Source organism: Capsella rubella, unplaced genomic scaffold (genome assembly GCF_000375325.1).
Source record: "Capsella rubella cultivar Monte Gargano unplaced genomic scaffold, Caprub1_0 scaffold_3, whole genome shotgun sequence".
NCBI lineage: Eukaryota > Viridiplantae > Streptophyta > Magnoliopsida > Brassicales > Brassicaceae > Capsella > Capsella rubella.
Genome location: NW_006238921.1, coordinates 7,206,413 through 7,228,344, shown reverse-complemented (window position 1 = coordinate 7,228,344; position 21,932 = coordinate 7,206,413). Strand labels below are relative to the sequence as shown.

Sequence of the window (21,932 nt, the reverse complement as noted above, 5' to 3'; positions counted from 1 at the left end):
GCGTCTTGCAGAGGTATTACAACAGCCCGACTCAACTTTTCTCCTCTATTGTTTTCTTCTTTTACGACTTACGAGTTATATAATGTGTACATACAACTTTCATTATTACATATATAGCTTTAAACAAACTAAAAAGACATTAGTGGCCATGTTTACAAAAACTAAGAAGAAGACAAGAATGGCCTCACTCCATGTCTTTCGGCAAATAGTGTCACTCTTCATTTGGGTCTGCGAAACAATAAATAAAAATGTAAAATGTGAGTTTGATGGACCAAACACATGATGATTGAAACTAATTATTTTTGCGGGAAGTTTAGGATTCTCTGATGCACCTGAGTTCTTCTCTGTGTCCGATAAAGTGCTTGAATGTGCATTAGAGCTATCCGAGCATATGCTCAGTTCATCCTGCAACAGATGCATTTCAAAGATTTTCAATTTAAGATAAGAATCGGATGGGTATGAAATGTTGAAATTGCTAAGATCATTTTCAATACTCACGACAGTTGGCAAGGAGACTTGGCTATGATTTGGTGTTAGACCTCTACTTAAGTTGAACATCATCCAATCCATATTCGCATCTGCACGAGCTCTCAGTTTATTGAGCTCTGGTAAAACCTCTTTTCCGAGGTCTGGCCGGTCTTTCCTTCTCAGCTGTGCGCATTTAAGTGCAACCTTTGCCAACGACAGAGCTTCTTCCACAGGCCAATTAGGCACTACTGGGTCTAGCATGTCCTTAAATGTGCCTTGCTCCATCGCTTGCTCAACGGTATAAGCCAAACCCGTTGGTCTTTTCGCAGTGAGCAGTTCGAGAAGCAAGATACCAAAGGAGTAGACATCAGATTTCACACCGAGCATTCCAGTTTGTTGGTACTCCGGGTCAATGTAACAGAAAGTCCCAGCAGTTGAAGTGACGAGGCACTGCGTGACGTTTTCAGCAACTGCAGGCACTAGTTTAGCTAATCCAACATCCCCGATTTTGCTTACGTAGTTCTGGTCAATCAAAATGTTTCCGGGTTTCAGATCACGGTGCACTATAGGCTCTGGTTTCGTCTGGTGTAGGAAGAGCAGACCCGTCGCAACTTCGGCTGCTATACGGAACCTGAGCTCCCACGAGAGTGGTGGCGTGTTTTCATATTTATAGAGCCTGTCAGCTAAACTGCCTTTGGCCATATACTCATAAACAAGCACTCCAAACTCTGGACATGCTCCAATAAGTAGCACCATATGTGGATGTCTTATGCAGCTAAGAACTTCCACCTACAAGAATTCTCAATACTGTTAATCAACATCTAATCCATAGTCGGATTTCTATTTAGATTTCAAAATTACATAATTTTAGGCTAGCTTACCTCTCTTTGAAATTGAGATCTTCCTTGAGCTGCATCTGGTCTCAAAACTTTTATAGCAACAGGGGTATGATCAAGATAACCCTTATAAACAGGGCCATACCCACCTTCGCCTATCTTATTAGCCTCGTCAAATGAGTTAGTGGCTTCTTCAATCTTACTAATAACATACCTCCGATATCTTAAATTGGAATCCGAGAGAGAACCTGCAGCTTCAATGGCTCTTCTTTGTGTTTCGAGATCTGCTATCTTGCTTGCTGTTTCGGAGGCCTCCATGGCAGCTTTGTTTGCTCTCTCTTTTTCCACTATTGACTTGGTAGATTTCTCCGATAACTGTCCTTCTTGCACCCATCCTTCCTCTTCCATTTTCTGTCGTTGGAGCTCCTTTGCCTTTGATCCAAATTTAAAATTGCCTTCAGTCAACACAGTTCAAGAACATATACACAGGGACCAGTTTCGTTTAATATCATTTTACCTCTTGCTTTGCTGCTAGTGCTTCTCTGCAAGCTGATCCATACATGTCGATTGTTTGTTTCAGTTCCTGCTTCAATCTCCTCATCTCAGCTTCCACTTCTTCCTGTACATTTCAGCAACAAAAAAATATAGTAACCATTCACAAAAACATATATTGATGTCTATAACCTAATCAAACGCATCTTACCAAGTTTTGTGGTGAACAAGAACAAGATGACCGACCGCTATCTTGCGAGACGAATGAGAAATCATGTTGGATATTGGTGTCATTAAACCTGATTCCTAGACGCATAGAGTGTCCAGAGCTTGTTGACATTCTTGGAGTTAAACCAGAATCAGGAAAGTCGTAGAAAAAGGAAGGGCTTCCAGTAGTGCTTGTACTCGGCCTGCCTGAGCTCACAAAAGATATGTCAGACCTTCCGGTACTTGTACTTGGCCTGCCTGAGCCTGTGGTACTTGGCCGGCCTGAGCTTGCGGTACTTCGCCGGCCTGAGCTTGTGGTACTTGGCCTGCCTGAGCAAACAAATGATATGTCGTTCTCCGAGTCTGACAAATCATAGAATGAGTTTGCGTAGTTTGGTGTTCTCGCCAAAGGTGATCTGTCGATGAAATTACCGCAAAAGAAAGAATGATCAGTTTATTTCTTAACAACAGATCAGTTTCTTGGCAAAGAAAAAGATTCTCGTGAAACATTACTTTCCATAGTCTTCAATGGAGCTGGCAGTCGAAGACCTTGCTGGAGTCCTATCTGTTTGTAGCAACAAAGGAACAATTTCAAGATGGGTGTGGGTCCACATGGTTAAGCCTCAAAATACTAACAAATAATAACTGTACCTCTAAAGCTCATGGTGTTCCTGAACTTTTCGTAGTTACATATTTCAGAGTGGTTTTCAATTTGACCGATAAGAGGAGACCGATATGGAGCAGCTCGTGTTGCATAGCGGACGGATGATATCTTCCCTTTCGAAATGACGTAAACTGTACAGAAATCAGGTGCTGCCTTTGTTACGTTGCTCGGTGTATCAGAAATCTTAAATTTTCTGCATACGTACGGATTGGAAAATAAACACATAATGAGACAATAGAAGACAATTGATAGGGAAGAAGAGATTTTATATTATCACCTCATGAATCCATGCCTTGACGGGGCACCAAGAACCAAATTTTCAATGACGCCAGATGAAACATATTCCGCAAGGGACTTGACTATGTTGTCATCCTCAAGTGTGACGTCAAGGCATTGTATCTAGGGGCAACGGTTAGTAAAGAAGACATAAATTAAGGCCAACTACCAGAAGCTTTGGTATATCAATTCATGGGTTCGCAATACAATCAAAGCAAGCGAGGAACAGAGATGTTATCGTGAGGTTTTACCTCTTTTCGACTGCAGTAGCAATGGAATGTCACAAAAAGACTCTCGGCTTGCTTATGTTTCTCTGTATTATCACCTGCCAAAACCCATAGCACCACAAAAATTTAAATTTGTACCTCAGAACAACAATAACAACACCAAAATGAGTTTTTGTAATAAGCATTCCATCAACACAAAGCTCAGACCTGAATCAGATGATGATCTAAGGATAACATGGAGGAGGATAATGGTTTGTCCTTTGGAGACAAGATTATCAGCTGCCCATTTGAGAGCATGTTGGCTTCCTTTATTATTATCCACTGCCACAGCTACTAACCCAGAATTCGAACTTTTCTTCTTTGAGTTTCCCTTCTGAGCCTTCATCGGTTACAAAGCTTAAGAACCCTAGTTTTTGCAGATCTCCGTATCTAACGATATCAATCTCTCGATTCACTACAATCTTAGCCTCTGAATTCTTGGAGGATCTCATTCTCAGTACTAAAGAAATCTGCGGCATTCCTAAATTAGGGATTCAAAAATTCCTCTTCCCCCAAAATAGAAAATTTCGATTCAGTGGTGAACTGAACAACACAACAATGGATACTTTTGACCAACCATTCGTCATCTCTGTCTCCGTATCTCTCTCCGACAGCTTCGGGTAGTCGCGGATTCTCCGCAATAGTAACTTGTATATCACCAAAATCCAATTTTTAGCCCTAAAATCTCAAATTCCGAGAAAAAAAGTTTGAAACTTTGTAATCCCCTCACAGTAAAATTCAATCTCAAGTGATGCTATTACGAATGGGTTCATCCCCTTTTGCATGAATTCGATTGGAAATGGGATAATCAGGAAAAAGAGTAAACTTTCAAAACTCTGCAAAATGGATTTACAAATTAAACAACTTTATAAAGCTGAAAAAAGTTACATTACAATTAACAAAAAAGAAAAAGGGAAAATTTCGTCCTTTTCTTTTGATTACAAATTGTTGAACTTTTCCATCAACTCATCATCGATTCATGGCGAAACCAAAGTCATCGTCGTCTATAAACCGAGAAGCAAAGACATTATGCGTCAAATCATTATCAAACTCTCTATCCTTTAACCTCTCTATCTTCTCCACTGCATCTCTCATCTCCATCCTCCTTTCTTCGTCTTCTTCGCAACAACTCAACCCTATTTTCAAAAGGTTTAGCATTTCTGCTTTGCAGTTCTTCTTCCCTGTCATTTCCTTGTCGAACACGTCACCCATTTTCTTCTCCTTAACCATGTTACTCACCCAAGTCACGAGGCTCATGTTAGCATCGTACCCTTGGCTTAGGTAATTCTCAGGAAACCTACCCGTTAAAAGCTCCAAGATCAAAACCCCGAGGCACCAAACATCTGTCTTCTTTGTTATATGTCCCTTTAAGCTATACTCTGGCGACTTATAAGAGATCATTAGATTGTGAGACTGCTCTGAGTTCATCACCGGTCTTAACGCGTAATCTGTTAAGAATGGTTCAAATGATTCATCCAATACAACGTTCGATGACTTGAGATGACCGTGAGGGATTGTTAGTGTTGGTAGCTCGTTGAACAAGTAACCTAAACCCTTAGCCACTCCTTGTATGATCTTTAGCCTTGTTGGCCAATCCAGTCCAGGTTGATCCACAGAATGATTCGCTGAAACAGAGCAGTTTCACGTCAAAACTGATTAAGTTTCAATTTTTATGAACAACAAAAAATTGAGTGTTACATACCGTGAAGATGGCTTGCCAAGCTACGATTTGGCATGTACTCAGCTATCAAAAGCTTCTCTTCTCTACGGTAATAGTAAGCCACAATAGGCAGCAAATTTGGATGGTTCAATCTCCCTAACCGTCTCAAATGCTCATGAAACTCCTCTCTTCCAACATTGTTCATATGCTTATACCTCTTCACGACTAGCGTCTGTCCACTATTTATACCAGTTTTATAAGAAGCACCAAAGCTTCCGCTCCCAAGAACTTCAGCAGAGGCTCTAAGAAGATCTTGAAGGTCAAATCTTTGACTGTCATCTTGCAGAAACAAGAGTTTGCTGTGATCTGGTAGCGCTCCTCTCCTACTAGTGTAACTCGAAACCGACTCCACGGCATTCTCCTTGTCCTTGGATTGATCGTAATTGTATTTCTCTGTCCTGTCCTGACCCGCGGATGGATATGCCGATAAACGCTTACGCCTTCTGGTATGAAGAACGCAGACCACAAGCGAAATGATCATTAGTATTATCCCAATTATAATCAAAATAATTGCAGCCGTGTAGAAAGCTTTCTTGTTCTTCTCCATGGGAATAAAAGAGAGATTCGGAAAATCCCCTGAATCAATGGAGCATGAGCTTAGTGGAGGACCACACAGGTTCTTGTTCCCTGCAATGTCCAACAGAGCAAGAAAGATTCTTTTTTTACATAAGAACTCATATAGTTACTAAAACTTTGCAGATTTTGAACTGTTTTGTTAAGTTACCTGCAAAGGAGCCAGGATCCATTTTGCGAAGGCTTTCGGGTTTAGGTCCCTCGAGGTCATTGTTTTCGAAGCTAACCAACTTAAGATCCTTCTGTTTAAAATCAGGTATCTCCCCTTGAAACTGATTCCCATTTAGCCTCACCTCTAAAAGCATTGGCAAAGAAGCTAAAGAAGAAGGGATCTTCCCACGAAACGCGTTGTTTGCCAACAAAAGCTTCTTCAAATGATGCATGCCGTCAAAGGCATCCGCAGGTATATCCCCTGTAAACCTGTTGTTGGACAAGTACAATGACTTCAACGCACCAAAATTCTTGACAGATGGCATTGAACCGTTGAAGTTGTTGTTCATGAAGCTCAAGGTTCGCAGATTCTTGATTGGAGCCAATGGTTCAAGGTCTAGCTTCCCGGTTAAACCCATTCCTTCGAGTTGGAGGCCCCAAACATTACCGGTAAAACAGAGAACACCGAACCAATCCGCCGAGTTTCGCTTACACGGGGGGACGGAAGGATCCCAACTGCTAATGACCGAAGCATTTACTAAAGTTTCTTTGAATCTCAAGAGGCAATCTGCGTCTGAACCTTGCAATGGCACAACATCCCCCTGATGCTGAGACATAACCATTGTGACCTGACATAAAACAACGCTGATGAGGAAGGTAATGAAGGCTAGTTTTTTCGCCGTTGAGGCGGTGTTGCTTGCAAGCATAACCGGGTTCTCCCAAGTTAGCATTGCAGCTAACACGCACTATAGATCGATTCTTCTTCAATAAGAAATCTACTCTCTTTTTTTCAAGAACTTCTCCTTCTTTCTCTTTTCTCTCTCCTGTCTTCCAGACAAGAGAAAAAAAAACGAAGAACAAAACCCAACTATGTCAATTCGCAAGACTTGTTTATGTTGCATGTGTGTGTTGTCTAAAAGATTATTTAGATTTTGGAGAGATCTTAGGGAGGCCATTCGATTTTGTTTTTGTTTTTAGTTATACAATTAATCCTTGTTGTTGTGTGATTTGTTATTTTTCAATTTCTTCTAACTAACTGAACAGTGGTATTTAATTAATATGATGATTACGTAAAGATGATCATAATATATATTGAGCTTTTATCAAACAAACAAAACTAAAAAGAAGAAAGATTATGATAACCCTAAGATGCATGCTATTGCAATAAGAATAGAGAAAATTATACTTTGTGTCATGTACAGTAGTAAAACTTCTTAAGATTGCCACTTTTTTTAGTGTCTTCTCCCGCCTGCCATAGAAATTGATTAAAAAGACTTTTTTGTCCTTATGCAAATGAAGTCTAGTTTGCTTATTAATAAAACATATTTTTTTTCCCTGGTTGATGTTGACTGTTGCTACTTCTCTCTCTCTCCTCTGTCTTTTTTCTTCTTCTTTCCTTTTCTTCTTTCTTTCTCCATTAACAAACTTAGGGATTTCAGTTTTCACATGGGTTTACTTTATCATAAAGATATCAATCAGCTCTGCTGATGATTCCTAGAGGTTGTATGCTGCATTTCTAATAAATCAATTCAATGGACCAGATCCGATAAACTATATCCCGATGGACCATTTCCAGTGAACTAGTTCGTGAAATCTTTTTTACCAGTTTTTCTCCTACAAAGGGGTATCAATCAGCCTTACAAATGTTCCCTAGAAATGGTGTTTTTTCCCGACGGACCAATTCTAGTAGACCAGATCTGGTGGACGATATCCAATGAATCAATACTAATGGACCAAACTTGTATTTTTACTAAGTAATCGTGTCCATCACGCGTATCTTCTGAAGTCATAAGCGATCGACCATATAATGAAACAAGTGATGCGTCTATAGAAGATATCATCTACAATCCATCTAGGTTTACATTTTGGATTATACAATTGTCGGTAGATGGACCAGATTCTCGTGGACTAGATCTGGTGGACAAGATTATATGGACTAGATCCAGTGGACCAGATCCGATGTCGTCAACCGGATGTCCATATTTTCTTCTCACTCATCTTTTTGTGTTTGTCCTTCAACCTTGCTGGACTACAAATCTTACTAATGACATGTCAGAGGACAAGCGTCGGAGTTGTCTCTTGGAATCTGTCAAAGTGAGTTATCGATGGACCAGATCTACTTTGTATATTTTGTCTATCATATATTACTTACTCGTCCGCTGTTATTAATATGTATGTTACATTACCCACAAGATATTAGGCTACATCTCAGCAATTAAAGGCTACTGATGCCAACAGAAAAAACAGAGTTTCACTCTCCAATGTGTAGGGGCAAAATCGTCCAAGTTTTATATTTTGTGGCATGTTTTGAAAGAGATTTTTGTTAATGGCAGTTTTACAAATTTGAGTTTCAAAAATGGCATACTTAACAAAATTCCCATAAAAATATATAGAAATAGTATTATTGACGTAATGTCTGTTATAATTGGTTGAAAGTCTTTGTACAGGCGACAACATTGGGACATATTTTCAAAGAAGACAAAAAAGAAAAAAAAAACCAATGGTACGTACAGTAGTAATTATTAAACACTGAACCATTGGCAAATCTGTCAGGGAAATAGCGACCTTGGTTATCAAGTTTAAAAGCATCATGTAACCCTTCAATATTTTTCCCAACCCATTAATTCAGAGAACAAAAGAGAGAACTACTTACCTGAAATCTCGTTTTATTCTTCTCTTCCTCACTGCTCCTTAATTCTTCTTTTTCATGTCCTGGAGTGAAATCAAAGGACCGTGAAGCTTCTTAGCTCCTTTCGAAATCCGTGAAGGAGACTCATTGAGCCTAGGGTTTGGGCCTCTTAACTCATATCTGAAGCTTCAATTCACGCTTTTGAGAGATACAAAGCTTTATCGCCTCGGGACAATGAAGGTGGTAATTTTTGTTCCTTTTTTTTTTGTTTTTAAGTCGTTTCAGTTTATTTCGATATCCATGGAAGGTTTTGGTTCTTGATCTGTTTTCTTCTTTTGACTCATGGGTTTTTGTTGGAGCATTTTTTGCAGCAAAAGATGCGTATCAAAAAAATGCGTATCAAATTGTCAGTGAACAGTGACAAATGCAGGAAGAAAGCAATGCAAGTAGCAGTGCTTGCAAGTGGTATGTGTCAAACAGGTTCAAAGTTGTATAGTTTAAAATTTTGTATTTTTATATAATTGTGTCTTGCAATCGCAGGTGTAACCTCAGTGGCTTTGGAAGGAGAATTTGGGGACGAGCTTGTCGTCATTGGAGACGGAGTTGATGCAGCTTGTTTGGTTCTTGCGTTGAGGAAAAAAGGATGCTGTGCCACATTAGAGACTCTACAAGAAGTCAAGCCGGAGAAGAAGCCACAGGTCGATGACAAGTCTGTTACACCGCATTGCTGCATAGCTCAATGTTCTGTCGTTAATAACGAGCAGCCTAGGCCTGAGATATATAGAATAGTGCACGACTCTTATGGTCCAACCACTGGTTGCAGAATCATGTAAAAGAAGACTAAAGATGTAGATTCCAAATCCATTCAAAAGTTTGATATCTTTTAGTACATGTGTACAAACGTATCAAAAACAAAATTGCAAATCAAACAACATTTGAGTCCTATTTTTCCAAGTCAGATTATAAACATACATCAAAACAGATGGAAAGCTAGTTTTTCCTCATCATATCAAAGAAGATCTGGATCCCGGGCAAGATGTTCAATTGTAACCCTACGCATTGATCGAACCATCAGTTCATGGGAAGCTCTGATTCTAGCCAGTCTGCTCTGCATACTCTGAAACACAGGATGGCCTATTGCCTCACGCACTCTAGCATAATGCTCTTGGTCTTCAGAAAAATTAATAAGTGCCTCAGCTGCGTTATCCCTGAGCTCTTCCGACTCATCGCCTAACCATTCAATCAGAATCGGTATCATACCCGAATCAGAAAAGGCCTCACGGTCATTCTCATTGTAACTCAACTGAGAAATAGCTCCAGATATCCTCTCTCTGAACTCAAGGGATCCATCTCTCAAAAGCTCGATCAGTAAAGGAATTGCGCCAGACTCTCTAATTACAGATACAGAATGCCTATAACCCGCAAGATCCCATAGCACATCAGAAGCTGCCAACTTGGCTTCGTTATCGCCTTCTCTCAAGATCCTCACCAGTTGCTGCGCTATCAAAACAGCATTACCCTCAGCTACAGCTAATATACAGAACACATCCTCTGCAATATCTTTCCCCATGGGATCTTGTCCCGAGAGAAGCTCGACGTACAAAGGAATGGAACCAGCTTCAGTAACAGGCCTAATATACTCAGTCTGAGCAGATATGATCCCTAAGGCATTACCAGCTAAAAGCTTTGCCTTATCATCCCCATCTCGATATAGATCCACAAGTGCTGGAATCACTCCTGCTTCAACCAGTATTCGCCTAGCTCGTCTAGTAACACCGATCAATCCGATTGCATGACAAGCTCTCTCTCTCGACGCCAAGTTCCCAACTTTAGCAGCTTCTACAAGAAACTTAAGCCCTCCTGAATGAACAAGAACGCGTCTGCTCTCTCTTATCGTCGTCAAAGCACTAAGGATCTCTAACAAGTACCATTTACTTGCATCATCTTCCCAATTATTCAACTCACGAATCACAATCTCTAAACCACCTAACCTAGCCAAACCAATTCGAATCGACGATCCAAAAGTAACTAAGCTCCACAAACATTTCACCCAAATCCTCCGTAACACACTGCCGTTATTACTATTCGCCTCAAGTAACAACCCTAGCAAGCTAGCAATCACACCACACCTCCCCATCGTAACCGCAAACCCACCCTCACCACCGCCGCAACAGGCGATACGTTTCAAGCAATGCGCGGCGGCAGCTTGAACGGAACGATTGGGATCATCGGAGACACGAAGAAGACCGGCGAGGATCGGAATTACACGGGTTATATAACTCTCCGGTACCCGACTCGCTAAATCTGATAACTTTAGAATGGATCTTACACGAATTGGAGCCGAACCAGACGAAATCGCATTTTCGAATCCATTAAACTCTGTTTCCCAATCTGGGTTTTGAATACCTCTGCTTTCGCTTTCCGTTTCTGAAGAAGAACCCATTTCTGGAGATTACCAAACACCTTCGAATATCACGAAAATGGAGAGAGATTCACATCTACGACTACAAGCAAGAAAGATTGAAATATGCCATTGTTGACCAGCCCTAGACACATTAACTACAGCATCATAGTGTATGAAGAAGACGACTCACTTCGGTTACCCGGTTTTTAATGGATTGTACCAAAAAAATAAACCAAATATAATTCGAATAATTTTACATGGTTTACTCGGTTTATTAGGAAAACAAGAGCATACGTCAGTTTTGTCTGTTGAAAACGTAATCAGCGAGAAACAGCAACGGAGCTGCCTTGTCTGAATCAAACGTTTTAAGATGTTCCCGCGCTTCTCTGTTCAACTTGTCAGCATAATCTCTCGACTTCTCCACTCCCATCACCTTCGGATACGTCAGCTTTCCCGAGATCAAATCTTTACCCGCGGTTTTCCCTAGCTCTTCCGATGACTTGGTCACATCAAGCACATCATCCACCACTTGAAACATCAACCCAACGCATCTCGCGTAACTCCTAAGACTTTCGATTTCTTCATCAGACGCACCTCCCACTATAGCTCCCATAACAACTGCAGCTTCAAGCAACGCCGCCGTTTTATGAATATGTATAAATTCAAGATGCTCTAGTCCCGCTTCATCGTTGTCGAAGCTCATACCTTCTCCAGCCAAATCCGCCGCTTGACCAGCAACGAGCCCTTCCGTTCCCACGGCTTTCACTATCTCTAGAACGGCACGGAGAACTCTCACTGGAGGAACCTCCGAAGAGGTGGATTCCACGGTGTGCTTGATGGCCAGTGCTATGAGCGCATCAACTGCCAAGATTGCTATATTTTCGCCAAAGACTTTGTGATTTGTGGGTTTTCCCCGGCGGAGGCTGTCGTCGTCCATACAAGGTAGATCGTCTTGGATGAGGGACGACGCGTGGATCATCTCAATTGCACATGCGGCAGGCATTGCGGTTGACTCTTTCCCACCCACGAGCTCGCATGCAGCCAGACAAATCATTGGCCTTATGCGTTTTCCGCCCGAGAGAAGCGTGTACCTCATGGCCTCGCGGATCTTCAGCACTGGCTCACAGAGTGGAACAGCCTCCTCTAGTGCCTTATTGACAAGCTTAGATTTACGTTTCATATACGACAAGAACTCTGATTCAAAGCTTTCAGCAGTGAGAGTGTGGCTTGGCGGATCACGGTGGCTGGTCTGTCGCCACAAAGAAGACATAGCCGCATTTAAACGCGGCCAAATAAATCTCCAAAACAAGAACTGAAGAGAGATGAAGATGGAGATGAAAGTGTAAACAAGAACTTCTTTATTTTCCATCTTTGGCTTTGGTGGTTCGTTTTTACATCGCAATGTTGGTACCATATTTATAGTAGTGGACGAGATTACTCATTAAAAATTATTGATTTTTGAAGCAACTGAATTAATTAATTACGTAACACACAAACCAAAACAGCTTACTCTAGTTGTAAGTTGTGCTATTATCATGTGGATCATACTATATGGATTCATTAATTGTATAGCGCCGGGAGCGTTTACGCTTTTGGCTCGCACGCTAACATTATTATAAGGAAAAAAAACAAATTATCATCCAAATGTTTACCGTTGCTTTATTACTTTTTTCTTGGTGCAAATAGTTGCTTTATTACTTAACATTGATCTTAACATGTTTAAAAACACTAATTTTTATTTATCACATTATCCAGAAATTGCAAAAGCAAATATGCAAAACGCAAATAATATTTTTAATTCCGTGTGCTATATATGTTTTAACATAATATTTGAGTGAAAACAATAAAGGAGTTATTAGTCAAACATGAATTTAAATAACATATTCAACCAGACATAATCCATTAACTGTACTAATTCTATGTTGGAACTCGTTTAATCAATTACATCCACGTGATCCCTGAAGATCTCTCCTTCACAAACTTCAAAACTGGAAAGTTCATTAATCGACAAATAGAAGATTAGAAGTAGCATCAACACCTCAATTAATCAAAAATAAAAATACTTTTGCATCCAAAGGGACAAGCTAAGTGAAGACCTTTGAGCCATTAAATTAGAAAGAAGGCCTCGTGTATTCTTGTTATTATACTTTACATTGGACACATATATTTTGGTTTATTAAGCTTCTGATAAGCATTAGTGTCAGTTTTTTCTGTTGAGAACGTAATCAGCGAGAGACAACAAAGGAGCCACCTTGTCTGAATCAAACCCTTGAAGATGTTCCCGCGCTTCTCTGTTCAGTCTCTCTGCATATTCCTTCGATTTCTCCACTCCCATCAGTCTCGGATACGTTAGCTTTCCGGCTATCAAATCTTTACCGGCGGTTTTCCCTAGCTCTTCCGACGACTTGGTCACATCAAGTACATCATCCACCACCTGAAACATCAACCCAATGCATCTTGCGTAACTCCTAAGCTTCTCTATTTCTTTATCAGACCCACCTCCCATTATAGCTCCCGTAACGGCTGCCGCTTCGAGCAACGCCGCCGTTTTATGAATATGTATAAACTCAAGATGTTCTAGTGCGGTGTTACTATCAAATCCCATACCTTCTCCAGCCAAATCCGCGGCTTGACCTGCAACAAGCCCCTCCGTCCCCACTGCTTTCACCATCTCCTTAACGGCCCTGAGAACCCTCTCTGGAGGAACGTCCAACAAGGTTGATGTCGCGGCCTTTTGGACAGCCAAAGCTATGAGCGCATCAGAAGCTAATATGGATATACCTTCTCCAAAGACCATATGGTTAGTGGGTTTTCCACGCCGGAGACAGTCGTCGTCCATGCAAGGGAGGTCGTCTAGGATGAGAGACGACGCGTGAAGCATCTCCATGCCACAGGCAACGGACATTGCGGTTGACTCATGTCCGCCCACGAGCTCGCATGCAGCTAAGCAAAGCATTGGTCGTACGCGTTTGCCATCCGAGAGAAGCGTGTACCTCATGGCCTCATGGATCTTGAGTACTGGCTCGCGGAGAGGAACGGCCTCCTCTAGTGCTTTATTAACTGACTTAGCCTTATTGACCATATACGACATGAACTCAAACTTATAGCTTTTGGGCGAGTTCAGAGGGCGGATGTTAACGTGGCGTGTGAGCCTCAACGTAGACATAACTTTAGTGCAACGTGGCCGGAATCTCCAAAAAACGAGTTGGAAAGAGAGGAGGAAGGAGATGAGAGTGTAAACAAGAGCTTCTCGAGTATCCATATTTGGCTATTGATTGGTTTGATTTTTATAAAAAAAGCTTGGAATACTGATACCATATATTTATATAGATTATAGTAAAAGAGGTTAGAGTTCAATCTTACGCATATTGATTCCCTTAATTAAGTAATTACGTATAATTCACAACGCGGACCATGCATATGACCTGTCGTTTTTTTTTTTTTGTTAATAAATATGATCAGTCGTTTAAAGTTGTAAGTAATATGAATTCATCTACAATAGCGTCGAATTCATGTTTAGAAAGCTGGCTGCTTTCACGATAACATGTGTTCAATACATATATATGTTTGGTCAACGAAATTATCATTTATTACTCCGGCCTTGATGATGACTGATCAAATGAGAAGTAATCTAAACAAATGTTCAACTACATAATTTGCAGTACTACTTAGCATGTGATCGTTATACATGTATAAAAACATTATTTTTCGTCTTTCGTATCAAACATCATCTACAAAATATAATTAAGAATAAACTGCTCTCAAACGAGGCACTAAAAACAATATAAATGCAAACTTATTCACAGTCAACCAACAACGTCGAGTCATGTTGGGAACCATTAAAGAAGCTGGCTGCTTGCACGAACGTTTGCTCAACCATCACACTATACAAGAATAGTAAAATACTTCATTTAATTAGTTCCATGTTCTTGATTGAAATTGAGAAATAGTCTGAGTGTTTGCGTTTGCATCTACTACGTAAACGTAACAGTGATGGTTACATTTATAAGAAAGCATTATTTCTTTCTTTCGTATTAAAACATATATAATCTACAAATTAAGAATAACTTCACTCAAACGTGTTATTTTGCGATCCTTTCTTTGGTCTCCGAAACATATCTTATCTACTATGGTTCTGATGACGACATGATTCATTATATTTAACAACAGAACCTTCTAAAACCACGAGGCTTCTTGTATTTGACTTGGTGCTTCGTTAATGTACTAACAACCTCAGGTGCCGTGTCTTTTGCGGGCTGTGTCTCGGTTCCATTATTTGTAGGAGGAGCCTCAAGTTTCTTTGGAGGTGGGTTTAAGTTTGCATCTTTATACTCGACTCCATATTCCATTGCCGACAGTTCAATGCCTGTCTTCACGAGCATCTTCATGAGCACTCCAATTTCTATGTTACCACATAGATATGCCATTGGATATCCCATAGTTGGTTGTGCGTCTATGGTGAATGATACACCTGAAACCAAACCCACGAATCAGAACAAAAACAAACAAAAAAAACCTAAACACCTGTCCAAAACTTGATCTAGAGAAAACATTTTGATCACCTTGGATGGTCTTCAAAGCTCCTATGATTCTCTTATACCAACTTGCATCTGATGTGTTAAGCTCGAAACAACATCTCTAAAGAAGCCAAAAACATACAGATTCAAATTTAAAACCATTGATAAGTATTGGAAAGTAGTGAAGAAAATAAAGAAGTTGTGAGAAATATAAAAAAAAACCATGAAGTGAGAATTAGGTCTCCGGGTTCCTTGTGGATTCTCTTCATATCCATAATCAATTCGGAAGAGCTCAACGTAACTTCTCGCTTTATACAACTTCTTAATGAAGATTATAGGATCAACTTCGCCCCGTAGATACACCAACCAGTTTGACACATCCAGCTTTAAACCTTTCATGTTTCAGAAAATAAGAACACTGTTTTTATTAGCCTTCTCATCAACTCTTGCGTAATTGATTAGAAGAATCTCCAAGACTCAAAGTTCTTTAATTACCTTCAATGCCCTGATATACTTTATTTAACATCTTTTCATAACCTTGGAGTCCAATATTCACACCAAAAACACATGTCTATTTCATAAAGTTACACTGATAATATTAGAGGACTAGCATGAAAAGTAAAGATTATTTCTTGGAAAATAAGAATTACTAAATTAAACAGAGAATTACGTACCAATGGAGGAGGCGGCATCGTTCTGAGTTTCAAGAGCTGTAATCTTAGATGGTAATTGGAACAACTTAGATAATATGAGCGTAGCTTTCTCTATGATTCAAGTCTCCTTTCTTATATGGGCGTATCTTTTTATTGCCATAATTTAGAGATTTATTGCCTTAAGTGATCCTATATAAAATCATAAACTAGAAATATTCCATATTACACAAAAACTTTCCAATTTCTTTTCCACGACGGCACTAATGTTTACTTTTATGGTGAGCCAATCGGATTTTATTCTAACAAGAAGCCACCGTCGATTTGGCAAAAGAGGATTCTCTCTAAGATGACCAATTTCATCTTTTTCCTAATATATCAAAAAGAAAACAGTTTTAAATGTAACAAAAAAATAAAACGAATTACCAAGGTAAAGTCATACAAAAGACCAGTTTGCACGCCACAAACACGATATTCAAATCAAAAACAGGGGAACGAATTATTCAACAGGGAAAACCAAAATCAAAATGCCTTGTGGAATAGGGGACATTTGAATTTTATTAGCAGCAAGTGGGAAAATAAGCAGAATAAAGGTGTGTGTGTATATACCAATCAGATCCAAGAAGGGTCTTCATGTTATGCACTGTGGTATATGTTTCTACATTCCTTCCTCAGTAGCTGAGTTCTTCTGATTTAGTGGCTGCAACGCAGATTCTGGCAACGTGTTCTGTTTAAGACTCTTTTTTATTGTTACCACTTCCAACTTGTGTCTCCTCTTCAACTTTTCCATTTTCTTCTTTAGCTTCTCGTTTTCTTCTTCTGCTTCATTGAACTTTTCCTGCAACCAAATATGTTCATAGTGGGAGCCCAAAAGTCAGAAAGCAATGACACACACTCGCAAACCTTGGTTTCAATCAATTAAAATCTGAAAACTTTGCTTGTTACCTCAGCAGCTGATGCTGATTGTTCTGCTTCTCTGAGTCTTACAAGAACTTCTCCAGCAGTATGAACAGCTTCAGCAGTATTCCTTAGTTGAATCTTGAGGCTTACGTTTTCTTTCTTCAACAAATCCCTTTCTCTTTCTCTTTCTACTCTAAGAGCTGAGAGCTCAGTAGCAAGTGATTTAGCGAAACGTGAACCGCAACCCTTTTTTCCAGCCTTTGCTACTGCCTTCTTTAACTCTGTTATCCATTCCACTGTTGCTTTATGCTTTGAGCCTAAGTCGTTGTACTTCTCTTGTAGCTCTGTGTAATGTTCAACAAACCTGGCATGACCAAGAACAGCTCTTCGAAGTGCATCCTCTAACTCTTCAGAAGATAGTTTCTCTTGTTTAAGCTGTGCTTCAGCTTTCTCTGCACGCATACGTTGAGTTTCAATCTCAACTCTGAGTTCATCGGTTAATGATATCCACTCACTTTCCATTTCTGTGCACTTGAGTCTTTCTTCTTCTATATCTTTTTCAGAAGTCTTGTTACGGAGTTGAAATGAACGAGCCAACAGTGATGACCTCATTTCATCGGTGCAGATGGTTACAGGCGTCTGCAACTTGCTTTTCAGATCTTCAATTTCTTTGAGTAATGCCTCCTTCTCACCAATAAAAAAGAGTGTCTTTTTGGAGTCGTCATCCGAGATTTGTTTTACGTCATATTGTTCAGTTATGACTTCTGCTTGGTCACGCTCAACAACATCAGTACAGCTGGGAAGCTGCAGAACCATTTAATTGGGATATATGTTACAATCTCTTCACATTTTTTTCACTATAGATGTGGTCAGAGTAAATTGAAGTAAGAACCAACCTGGTTTTTATCTGCAGAAGGAACTCGTTCTCCATTACTTGGTCCCACAAGTTCTTCTGTTTCATCCTCAGTTTGAAGTTTGTGTTGCTCTACCTGCAGAAGATATAATTTAGTAACCAGACTGCTTAACCATATATGTTGATTCAAGATTCAATAGACATAAGACACATAAATTGAGTTACCAGGCGAGTTAGCTGTTCAATCTTGGCTGCTTGCTCTCTGCACAAATTTTCAAGCTCTTGCTGCTTCTCAATAATCCCTTCCATATGATATCCATTCTGATTCACAATGAATCCAACAATGTAAGCTTTAGGGTAGCTGTACCTTTAACTAAAATCTACAAAACACACTTTTTCGGCTATATCACTTGATTTACTTACTCCCTCAACTACACTTGATAATTTGGAGCTGCATAGTCTGCAGGACGGACAGAGTGGCGACAGAGGATCATCTGTTACATCTGTTAAAATTTTATCATTCTGTAGTATCTGTGTGGAAGGTTGCATGGTCAAGTTATCAGATGACAAAGAAACTGAGCATCGGTTTGATGCAGGGTTCAGCGGATTCTCAATAATATCCAAGCCTCTTCGCAGGCTTGCAGCTAAAGATTCTGTAGAACCTGTGAATATCTTACTTCCACGTAAAGATGATCTGATATGTTGGCTCTCTGCAAAACACGTGGACTTTATGCTCTGCGCCAGGCTATTCTGATTCCTGAGACATGATGAAGAAAGAGCATAGCTCTTCCTTAGAGAGTCTCTGATTTTAGGTGACTCTGACTGGATTGGTTCTTGCAAGATTAATGATTGGCGGCAGGGATTGATTGAAATGCGGTTTTCCGTTGCAAATTCCTTTAACCTTGATTCATTTATTATCCCTGCACTGTCTTCGTCATGTTCTTTCAAAGATTCACCAAAATCTTTATCTTCAGCTTCTACTTCCTCTGAACAAATCTCATCATCGTCCATAAGCTCTGATTCACCGAATGCTGTTACAAAGGAAGAGTTGACTGACTCTCTGCTGACAGGGAGCTTCTTAAGTTTTTGGTTGAATGAACCACGCAAGGACTTGATCTGCTGATGCAGCTCCTTTACATCATCTTCATCAACCGTTATCTCTTCCTCGTCAATATCAATTTTTGGGAGCATCAAAGAGCGGTTAAGACTAACTCTTAGTTGATTCAAGCTTTCACGTGCATTCTTAGCTCCGAAATAATCATTTGTACTTCCAACAGAGTGACAAGCGTCGGTTTTGGCTCTTGTAAGTTCTTCCTGCAAAAAGTGGTTGTAAATGACATTTGAATGACATCTAGCTTCGAAAATCGAAAGATAAGAAAAGGTAATAGGTTGGTGGAAGAGGTATTAAACCTTTAGCAGACGTATCTGATCACTCAAATCATTCACATCTTCTTCCGAGATCTCATTTATCATTGGTTTGTTTCCCATGGCTTTAGCCCGCTCACCAAATCTAAGGGTGCTCATCGTTCTTTTTGTGTCTCTGGATTACACAAATTAACTCTATTAGTACATCTAGTCTGCATCATGTCATACGGTAAGTGTTTTGAGTTTTGTTCTTTCTGCATATTTAGCACTAATTGAATGTTAACAAGACCTGAGATTTTCCCTTCTTATCTCTATGCAGATCATTGTATTAATGGAATCTTAATTCTTGGTACCATCAGGCTATTATGATTATATTTAACTAATTAGTGATAACAAGGTGAAGAAAAATACTTGTCGCTCGGAAAAATGTTGCACAGGATAGTGAGTTTTGAATTTCCACCAAGAGATTCTTGCAATAAATGCGTCAAGCATGAGGTTTTATGAAGACTGCGGTCGGATATTCCAGGGTGAATATTTTTCGCCAGAGCGTTTACAACATGGCTGCACCAATAGTTAAGAAACAAAAATGTTATTAGAATTTAGAAAACTAATGAAGCTGTTGATTTTTTGTTCCCTAATTCAGATGTTAATTCTTAGTTGAGACCTATGAAAGTAACACAGGGAGTTCATAAAGTTATACCCGAGCTCTGACAGCGACTTCTTCAAGAACTTATCTTCCTCCACACAATGTTTAGTAGCATCACGTTCACTTGTTCCCACTCCAGCAAGATCAACAAGGTTGATCCTGCTTGTTCTGGTAGTATTGAAACTACTTGATGATGCTCCCTGTACGCAGATAGTATGTGATCAATCACTCATCAGATTTGAATACGCAAGATAGTCGAGAAAATAACTATACCTTATTCCAAGACTCGACAATGAAAGAAAGTATGACGTGTGATCGAGAACTTTGAAAACTTGTGCTAGTTGCTCCAACTTTTCTGCTTGAAAGGCCCTGTAAAGCAGAATAGAGTGCACACCGAAACATGAGAGATAGACATGGAATCAGTGAAGAAAGGATTATTTCATCAACAGAAGCATATAGCGGTTTCCAAGATATAGTGAAACCATATAGATAACTTAGAATACTTAATAGATGAAGCTAGCATGATACCTTCATCAGTATTTGAGCTACATCCTCATAGCTATCTACGTATTCCTCAGTCAAGTTATCGACATAAACACCATTCTTTGCATCATCCTTTATCTGCCGTATGACACAAAACATAATCAAAAACTTTACACTCAACAAAGATTAACAATGGGAAGAAACTGTAGACTAGTGAAGTTAACCTTAAGGTTTCTCTGGTTTTGATCTATCAAATCACTGATTTGCCCATTGTATATCTGCAGGAAAAGATTAAGCAATGTAAGACAAGAAATTCCAAGAGCATGTTTTCTCCAAAAAAGGATCCTTCATATGGGCTTGGAAATACCTCAAGAAAGGAACAACGGCACTGATAGTTCACTTCTTTCCCTCCTGACTTCAACTTCTCCTGCATAATTGGCAAAAGGGTGACGCTCATTGATGAACCAACCATCACAGCTCTCATAATCAAACACGAGCTCTAGCTAATAGTAAGAAGCATAACTTACTCTCTGGATTTCCGAAAACAGCATCTGAAAGACTCGAGGCGCGAGTCCTTGCTCGCCTTTAGGAGATGGATCCTCAAGCATTGAACCTGCTGGACCCCACAGTGTATAGGTCTTCCCACTTCCGTTCTAAAAGGATACAAGAAATCGGGAAATAGTTCAACATTGTCTGGCGATTAATTGGTTTCAGTAGCTCCAAGAACACAATTATTCAATACCTGTCCATATGATAGCACACTAGTGTTGTAACCTGATAAAGCATCCCGAACCAAAGGAACACCTATCTGCTGGAATACATCATCCTGGCATCAACAAGTAAACAAGTTAGATGAACACAATACATTTTTCTCTTCACACCCTAATAGAAACTTATCCAGATTGTGTGTGTGAGAGAGAGAGTCGAACCTGATTTAGATTTGAGTCGAGAACAGAATCAAATGTAAACTGGCGATCCCTAACAGAATATGAATCATTGGAAACTTTTTTAACTTTCCAGCAATACTCCTTGGTAGGTTTAATTCTCACCACAACCTTAGATATAAACAAAAAAAAAATTTGAATTAGAACCAAATTTTTAAGGAAAGAAAGCAAAGGCTCTTGATTTCCTAAAATCTGAGCAAAATGATTCTCCAAAGATAGAAAGAACCAACCTTGACATGTGGATTCGAGGCTTCTTCTTCCACTTCATTTCGAATCTTCACTGCCGACACTCCATTTCGCTGTTTTTTTTTGTATTCAAATTCCACCAAACAAGACGCAAACCCATTAGGGGAAACATAATAAAAGGAGATGAATCCCACAATTCAATCAAATGAGAAAGCTCTTTCACTTACCCGAGACGATAAAACTTCACCTCGGCGATTGGGTGAACCCATCTGATTCCTGTAAGCCGCTGATTTAGAGACAGATTCATTTCGCGGAGTATTGATGTTTGGATCGTGAGGAGGGAAGTTTTCGATGTCGGATCTAGGGTTCGAGTTTGGTCTAAAATGGCCGGATACGGATTTGGGAAGAAAACTCCATCTAGAAGACGAAGTGGGTAAGGTTCCGGTGAAGCGACTGTCTGCCATGAATCCCCAAATGACAGAGCTTGCGAGATCGATCGTGAAGAGACAGACAAAAATGTGTGAGAGAAAGAGAGAGAGACGACGAAAGATTCAAAATTTGAAGGAGAGGGAAATGTAAAGTAATGATAATTTTTTGTTTGCTTTGGTTTTCAAACTGATAATTATCTCTATTCTTTCGGATCTACTTTACTCGACCGTTATAGGATTTTTTGTATTTTTTTAAAATTCACGATTCTTTTTTT

At 39.7% G+C, this 21,932-nt stretch overlaps 8 protein-coding genes across 10 annotated transcripts; 1 reads left to right on the top strand and 7 right to left on the bottom strand.

Moving 5' to 3' along the window:
• Positions 1 to 24: 24 nt before the first annotated feature.
• Positions 25 to 3,940, bottom strand: LOC17892449 (U-box domain-containing protein 35). Its single transcript, XM_006296957.2, has 11 exons — positions 3,378 to 3,940; positions 3,195 to 3,268; positions 2,945 to 3,066; positions 2,655 to 2,860; positions 2,517 to 2,568; positions 2,008 to 2,419; positions 1,822 to 1,923; positions 1,350 to 1,736; positions 499 to 1,257; positions 333 to 405; positions 25 to 228 (listed from the first exon to the last, which is right to left on the bottom strand). The coding sequence occupies exons 1-11, from the start codon at positions 3,553 to 3,555 to the stop codon at positions 212 to 214; spliced, it is 2,382 nt and encodes a 793-aa protein (XP_006297019.1). The 5' UTR covers positions 3,556 to 3,940; the 3' UTR covers positions 25 to 211.
• A 122-nt stretch (positions 3,941 to 4,062) lies between these two features.
• LOC17893223 (pollen receptor-like kinase 4) lies at positions 4,063 to 6,497 on the bottom strand. Its single transcript, XM_006298911.2, has 3 exons — positions 5,654 to 6,497; positions 4,912 to 5,556; positions 4,063 to 4,834 (listed from the first exon to the last, which is right to left on the bottom strand). The coding sequence occupies exons 1-3, from the start codon at positions 6,381 to 6,383 to the stop codon at positions 4,179 to 4,181; spliced, it is 2,031 nt and encodes a 676-aa protein (XP_006298973.1). The 5' UTR covers positions 6,384 to 6,497; the 3' UTR covers positions 4,063 to 4,178.
• Positions 6,498 to 8,273: 1,776 nt separating this feature from the next.
• Positions 8,274 to 9,167, top strand: LOC17891442 (heavy metal-associated isoprenylated plant protein 47). Its single transcript, XM_006299551.2, has 3 exons — positions 8,274 to 8,521; positions 8,653 to 8,746; positions 8,822 to 9,167. The coding sequence occupies exons 1-3, from the start codon at positions 8,516 to 8,518 to the stop codon at positions 9,112 to 9,114; spliced, it is 393 nt and encodes a 130-aa protein (XP_006299613.2). The 5' UTR covers positions 8,274 to 8,515; the 3' UTR covers positions 9,115 to 9,167.
• Positions 9,131 to 10,820, bottom strand: LOC17893683 (U-box domain-containing protein 4). Its single transcript, XM_006297514.2, has one exon. The coding sequence runs from the start codon at positions 10,722 to 10,724 to the stop codon at positions 9,291 to 9,293; it is 1,434 nt and encodes a 477-aa protein (XP_006297576.1). The 5' UTR covers positions 10,725 to 10,820; the 3' UTR covers positions 9,131 to 9,290.
• A 95-nt stretch (positions 10,821 to 10,915) lies between these two features.
• On the bottom strand, positions 10,916 to 12,054 carry LOC17892196 (geranylgeranyl pyrophosphate synthase 10, mitochondrial). Of its 2 annotated transcripts, XM_023786962.1 has the most exons (2): positions 11,391 to 12,054; positions 10,916 to 11,303 (listed from the first exon to the last, which is right to left on the bottom strand). In XM_023786962.1, exons 1-2 carry the CDS (start codon positions 12,052 to 12,054, stop codon positions 10,981 to 10,983), a joined length of 987 nt encoding a protein of 328 aa, XP_023642730.1. In that variant the 3' UTR covers positions 10,916 to 10,980. The 2 variants fall into 2 exon arrangements, with proteins under 2 accessions (XP_023642730.1, XP_006296781.1); XM_006296719.2 differs by having other exon boundaries at positions 10,916 to 12,054.
• Positions 12,055 to 12,885: 831 nt separating this feature from the next.
• Positions 12,886 to 13,947, bottom strand: LOC17890645 (geranylgeranyl pyrophosphate synthase 10, mitochondrial). 2 transcript variants are annotated; one of them, XM_023786776.1, is made up of 2 exons: positions 13,293 to 13,947; positions 12,886 to 13,208 (listed from the first exon to the last, which is right to left on the bottom strand). In XM_023786776.1, the coding sequence occupies exons 1-2, from the start codon at positions 13,945 to 13,947 to the stop codon at positions 12,886 to 12,888; spliced, it is 978 nt and encodes a 325-aa protein (XP_023642544.1). The 2 variants fall into 2 exon arrangements, with proteins under 2 accessions (XP_023642544.1, XP_006298024.1); XM_006297962.2 differs by having other exon boundaries at positions 12,886 to 13,947.
• An 849-nt stretch (positions 13,948 to 14,796) lies between these two features.
• LOC17893088 lies at positions 14,797 to 15,894 on the bottom strand. Its single transcript, XM_006299007.2, has 5 exons — positions 15,877 to 15,894; positions 15,698 to 15,773; positions 15,425 to 15,594; positions 15,248 to 15,323; positions 14,797 to 15,156 (listed from the first exon to the last, which is right to left on the bottom strand). Exons 1-5 carry the CDS (start codon positions 15,892 to 15,894, stop codon positions 14,846 to 14,848), a joined length of 651 nt encoding a protein of 216 aa, XP_006299069.1. The 3' UTR covers positions 14,797 to 14,845.
• A 334-nt stretch (positions 15,895 to 16,228) lies between these two features.
• On the bottom strand, positions 16,229 to 21,776 carry LOC17890666 (kinesin-like protein KIN-12F). Its single transcript, XM_006296802.2, has 17 exons — positions 21,457 to 21,776; positions 21,274 to 21,342; positions 21,029 to 21,154; positions 20,842 to 20,925; positions 20,627 to 20,752; positions 20,467 to 20,526; positions 20,324 to 20,377; positions 20,145 to 20,237; positions 19,890 to 19,985; positions 19,671 to 19,816; positions 19,382 to 19,531; positions 19,016 to 19,145; positions 18,029 to 18,919; positions 17,831 to 17,926; positions 17,649 to 17,741; positions 16,798 to 17,556; positions 16,229 to 16,690 (listed from the first exon to the last, which is right to left on the bottom strand). Exons 1-17 carry the CDS (start codon positions 21,691 to 21,693, stop codon positions 16,511 to 16,513), a joined length of 3,390 nt encoding a protein of 1,129 aa, XP_006296864.1. The 5' UTR covers positions 21,694 to 21,776; the 3' UTR covers positions 16,229 to 16,510.
• Between the last annotated feature and the right edge of the window lie 156 nt (positions 21,777 to 21,932).